This window comes from Corylus avellana, chromosome ca2 (assembly GCF_901000735.1).
Source record: "Corylus avellana chromosome ca2, CavTom2PMs-1.0".
In the NCBI taxonomy this organism is placed as follows: domain Eukaryota; kingdom Viridiplantae; phylum Streptophyta; class Magnoliopsida; order Fagales; family Betulaceae; genus Corylus; species Corylus avellana.
In genome coordinates, this window is record NC_081542.1 from 182,703 (window position 1) to 188,988 (window position 6,286).

Below are 6,286 nucleotides of genomic sequence, written 5' to 3' on the forward strand. Positions count from 1 at the left end.
TTGACTAATTATCTCAATCCTCTTAGATTAAGATTGATAGCATAAATATGAATAAATGATGATGATCATCATCATTGGCCCCCAAACGAAGGCTCAAAATCTGAAACTAATCCTTCATTACAACAATAAACATTAATCTACAACAGGGCATGCAAATAGAAGACACACTAGCTAGCAGATCGGGTGATAATCAGGCTTTGGGTGCAAGAATCTCCATTACACAAGACCAGGTTCCAGTGACTCCAATAACGATCCCCAAAACCACAATAGCCCCATCCAAAACCATCCCAATCCAACTCATCTCTTCCTTAAACACCAGCAAATGAAACAGAGCTGGCAACACAAAGCCCAGAACAATACACACGCTGCTCCCAACCAGGGACAAGAAATCTGCAAAGTTAGGCACCAACAAAGCTAACAAGCTCACTCCCAAAATGACCACCCACCTCTGCCATATGCAGTACCTAGAGCCACAGAAGCGCCGCTCAATCACCTCATAGACCGGGTTCATCATCAGCGGCAAGGTGAAGAACAGGTTCACACACAGCCCCAACTGGACTAAAGTGCTAATCCATCCTTGGCCGAGATTGGTGGTGATTATGTCTTTGGTTTCTTCACCAAAAGCAAGGTAACCCAGAACTCCAAATGATCCGTACAGCAGAGAAATGAAAGCCATACACAATCCCAAGACCTTTCCAAACTTGTCCTTGTCTTTGGTTTCTGATTCCAACGGCAAAATCATTCCTATCCCTTCAAATGCATACACAGCCACACCCAGACCGTAAAGGAAAACAGATAAACCCCCAAAGGCCTGCAAAGCAGGTCTGCGCTGAAGAAAAAGCGAGATGTCCTCCACCATCACCACTCCCATGGCACCCAAATCCACCACATCCGCGAAAATACTCAAGGGAGCCAAATGGGTCAGCGTGGGAATCGAGTTCAAACCCAACTGGAACGGAAAACAACCCCAGAGATACCACGACTTTGAGGTCAAACCCAGAATTCGAGTCGTGGACGAGGAATCCGAAAGATGAGAGAGAGTGTTTGATATGAAAATCAAGTAGCTGACGGAGAATCCTGCCTGGGCGAGGATGATCATGACGTCGACGGAGATGCGGCCGAGGGGCCCACAGACGGCGAAGCCGAGGTCGCCGAAGGAGGAGAGATTGGAGAGGCCCAGGACGAGAGGGTCCTGGAGCTTGCGACGGGTGCGGACGAGGAGCATCATGCAGTGGTAGGTGAGGAGGGCGACGGCGAAGAGCATGAGGGAGCCCATGAGCCAGCCGGTCCTCTTGAAGGTGTAGGGAAGGCCAAGCACGCCTGCGCCGACGATGGCGATGAAGACGTTGGCGAAGGTTTTGGGCTGGGAGGAGAGGTGGCGGTGGCCCGGTTTGGCCAGGAGAGGGGTGTCCTCTCCCGGAAAAGGTGGGATTTTTAGGACATGTGCGGATGAGCTCGCTTCCTTCTCAAATACCATGATGTTTTTTCTCGAATTGTTTCAGAATTCAGATACTACCTGGGATTTAAGGTTGAGAGATCGGAGCCAATTGATGGGGACCAACAAAGATTGTTCCTTTGAAATTATGGGATCGATTGAGTTTGAGGATGACTTTCTGGGAGGAGGTTGCTCAGTTTCCTGTCGATATTTGAAGAGCGAGGGCGAGAGAGAGAGAGAGAGAGAGAGAGATGGGCAAATGAGGTGGGCTTTGCTTAGAATGGGGTCGCCGTGTCGGAGGGTAAAATCAAAAAAATGGGGACCAAGTAGGTGGAATCGTGGAGGGTCCGAGAAGGCAAATTAAGACCCGTCATTATTCCTCCACACCATTGAAACAGACTTCTTTGTTGGAACTGTATTACGCTAATAATCATATATATTATATATATAAAGGCTGAATCACTCTTATAATGTCTTAATATTGCGACATGTGATGTAAATTTTAATACTAAATCCATTTTTAAAGCATAATATGTAAACTAGTTTTTTAAGAGTGAACCGATTTTTATTTTAAAAATAGGTTCATTAATTTAACGTAATTAATGATGCTTAATTATATTTAAAGAGTTTTTCATATATAAATTATTCAATAAATTAAATATTATTAATATCAAAATCAAATAAGAAAACAAATAATACAAATCAAATTATGTATTATTATGGTTTAATCACTTTAATATGTATATAACATAAGTTACATAATATTGTATGTTATAGTTGACTTAGATGAATGATTGGATGTAGAAACAAAATAGAAAAAAAATTCATTGCATTATTTTTGTTTTTTTAAATATATAATTGTATAGATTGTCGGATTTTTTCTCGACATAATGATTAGATATTTATTTTTGATTTCATTAGCAAAAATAATCTTTATTATATATATATATATATACACACACACATACATATGATTAGCATCTTATGAGCAATTATATATTCGATGTCCAAACCAAAGTGTGAAACCACAATGAGCATCTTGGGGCTTATTTTTGCTTAGTGTCCATTAATTTATAAAATCGTTAATTGTTTGATATAACATGCTTCTTATTTGATATTTGTCCGGGGCCTTTTTACCTATGAGATTTTTTGTTTATTTGTATAATTTATCCGGATTTTCAAATATTTTTTTTAAGTACTTTTTATGTTTTTTTTATTTTTATTTTTAATTTTTTTATGCTTTTGAAAGAAAAAGAAGGCAAAAATTTATTTGATTATTATACAAAAAATGAACTTCGAAACACCTAAGAGATAATTAAGATTAAATATAATGTGAAATGATTATTTGATTGCATTGTTGACTGAAATATTTATTATTATTTTGCTATGTACTTTTTTTAAGGCTCATAATTATATGGGTTTTATAATTTGTATGAAATATATAAGTATAACATTAATAATATTAATGATTGTTACTAATTTTCTATTAATGCTTTGATAATCACAATCCAAGTTTTCTTTTCGCTATTTTTTTTTCTGCTTTATATTTTTCATTTTAAACTATACATACGGGAACAAAGATTTTAACATGTTTTAATTTATATGGATTAAACTAACTAAAGTTAAAGGCCTTATGATATATAGTAAAATTTTATGCGACTTATACATTTATACAATATTCTGTGTATGATTGTGTGTCATTATGTTGAGTAATATATTGATGTATAACATTTAGTATGTTTTTTTATTTAAAAGGGCGTCAATGTTTATTTATTTATTATTTAATTTAATTTAATTTTTTATTTTTACAACTTATAATGAAAAGTTCGATAGAGATGTGTTTAAATTTTGAAATTAAACTATAACAAAAAATCTCGCGCATATTTTTTTCTACAACCAAAGTACTTTTCGAATGTTCATAATTTTGAGTTTTATTTGTGTTGAAATCTAATAAGTATTACACCAACAATATTAGAGATTCTTTCTAATTTTACATTAATATTTTGATTAAGCAAAATTCAAGTTTTCCTATTGCAATTATGAAAAGTAAATTTCATAATACTTATGAAAAGTACAATTATAATGTTTTTTAATTTTATAATTAAATTGCAAGGAAGAATCTCGCGCATTGCACAGGTTATAAGTTAGTATTACATAATTCTCAGAAATATATATATTATTTCAAAACAATTATCCATCTTTAATCGTCTTCAACAGGTTCAAATTGGGAACAAAAAAATATTTGAAAGAGAAGACTGGAAAGAGTTTATTAAGATCAATATTACAAGTATATTAAGATATACAACTTTCAAAGAAATTTAGTGTTTTCAACTTACAAACTAACCAATTCGGGTCTAGTTTTAGTTAAAATTAAACTCTTTGAATTGCGTCTAATTACAAGACGGATTTTATAGCACCCAAGCCAAACCCTTATATCTAGAAAAAAAAGCCAAACCCTTATAAGACACGTGTTTCCATTCCAACCCAATTCAATTCCAATTAAAGCTCCATCCCAACCAACCAAGTCTTTAACTGTAGTATTGTTAAAGACTTGAGATACAATTTTAGTGAAAAAAACGTAACAAAATGTGCTTGACAGGGCATTATTCTGTTTCTAAAGGCAAAGTTATCATGTAAATAAACCTAAAAATTAAGTTTATAATCCTTAACTTAATAATGTTTAAGCTATAAGCTCAGTGTTTATTTGAAGCTCTATTTTTAAAATTTAATTTCATATAACTTTTTGAGATCTATAAGAAGGAATTTATCTCCATTATTACATCACAAGAAAAACAAGATAATCAGCATAACGTGTGACACATTCTCCCAAGAAAACTTTAAATATACGATAATGCATACACATTCACTATGATATGATAAAAGCGGTTACCTAAATGTTAGAATGATCCAAGTCATCCTCATTAAGCCAATAATAAGGGGACAGAAGTTAGGCAATCACTTCCATCCGACTGAAACTCAGCCATTCACATGTGGTTATTAACCATGGGTAAAGAGGAATAATGATAAATGTGGCCACAATTTCTTATCATGCATCAATAAATTAAACAGAAAATTAAAAATTATATCTAAAGTTTCAGAAGATTTGACCTTTGATTCATTCTTTACCACAACTTTGTTTATTGTTTCTGGACATCGTAATCACACTGTTTGCACTGTTACAAAGTTAAGACAAATGAACACGACTACGTCAGATCCGACCAATGATGCAAAGCATGAAAATTAGAGGCATGTATTGTATGTTTATTTGTGTTTTTGTCTTGCCTTTTGTTTTCCAATAATAAATAAATACATTAACAATCAATCTAAGATTCAAAACACTTTTTTTCTAAATATGTCTTCTTCTCTTGTTGTAAAAGTATTTTGAGCTGTGGGGCCAATCTGGTTTCTCTGAGTTTTTTTCACAAGTAGAGCTCAGCATCTGTCTAGGTTTCTCAAAATATGCAGGCACAATTCATATAAAACACTTTCTCAGATGTGGATTCCTCTAGAAATCAGTGGTCAGTGTTAACCTTTATGTTATGTCATAACACTTTTTCAAACTTAAAACAAGAAGTAATCCCAAAACACTAACAAACATACCTAAATATGCATATACACAACAACAGTTAATGTTTTGGCATGAAGTCACTGGATATTGGATAACCCTGCAATTTTTCCAGCTTGGCTCAGGCTATTTCTAAAGTAAACACACGGCTATGGCCTATGCACCTAGGTACCGAATCAACTTCATGGTTGCTGGATACTGGCACCAAACAAATTTCATCATTGAATTCTAGTAGCCAAGGCTTGTTCATGCTTGCCAAGCATTACAAGCAACTTAAATATTAGTAAAACTCATAAAAATAAGGGGCAAAACCATTTACATAAAAAAAAAAAAATAATAATAATAATTGAAGGGCTCGTTCTAACATACTATATGTCTACAGATGCAAATCAAGGCGAAGCAACAAAACCCATGATTCTAAACCCAAGAACTACAGGCCAAACGAATAAGTTTCCAAAGACATCTGGCTAAAGCATAGAACCCATCTAATTGAAGTCAACAGGTAATGTGGTTTATCTCTATGCAAACCTAAGCACACAATAGAAATAACCATTCTTTCACTGTTGGACATGCTCCCCAATATTACCACCTTCATTCCCATAAATCTGACATTGCAAGCTTTATAACATAATCCAAAAGCTCAAGTCATGGCTATCCAAAATTCAAGCAACATCGACGATGTACTAAAATTTATTAAACCAGACAGGAGAATGACGGACTAGGTTTGCCATTCGAAATTCACTTTGCAGTCAGACACTCAGCACTGCTGTGGACTCATGCACTCTCAGTAGGACAAGGCTAGCAACTACTATTGAACCTGATCTCTGCATATATACCACATCCCATTCCAAAAATGCAACAAAAACCTAACATTATGTGCTACACTCATTAGCTCAATTACTTTCTTCTTCTTCACTCCTCTTACATGTAATGGGTAATGGGAATTTCACCCACATCTAAGCATATTGCAGCTTCTATTTGATAATAAATACTTAAGACCCAGTAGATAACATAACTCGAGCTATTTCAACAAGAATAGGCTACCCAGACTCCTCAACTCTAGATGAAACAATCATATAAAAGCAATTCAAAAATTTTAAGACAGAAGAATCTCTCACCATCAATCATTAATGTCCAAAAACATCGATATGATTTCACAAGTTTTCAAACTTTAGTTCATAAACGCAGCTTGATTTACATCCATATGTAAGCCACAATTCATTCAATTGAGTAAACTTTGTCTTAATGGTTAATGACTAAAGAAAGCATTCGCATTAACATAGATG

General features: G+C 34.5%; 1 protein-coding gene across 1 annotated transcript; it reads right to left on the reverse strand.

Annotated features, from left to right (window-relative positions):
- LOC132170383 (amino acid transporter AVT3B-like) lies at window positions 1–1,714 on the reverse strand. The gene has a single exon (XM_059581347.1). The coding sequence runs from the start codon at window positions 1,475–1,477 to the stop codon at window positions 191–193; it is 1,287 nt and encodes a 428-aa protein (XP_059437330.1). The 5' UTR covers window positions 1,478–1,714; the 3' UTR covers window positions 1–190.
- Window positions 1,715–6,286: the final 4,572 nt, after the last annotated feature.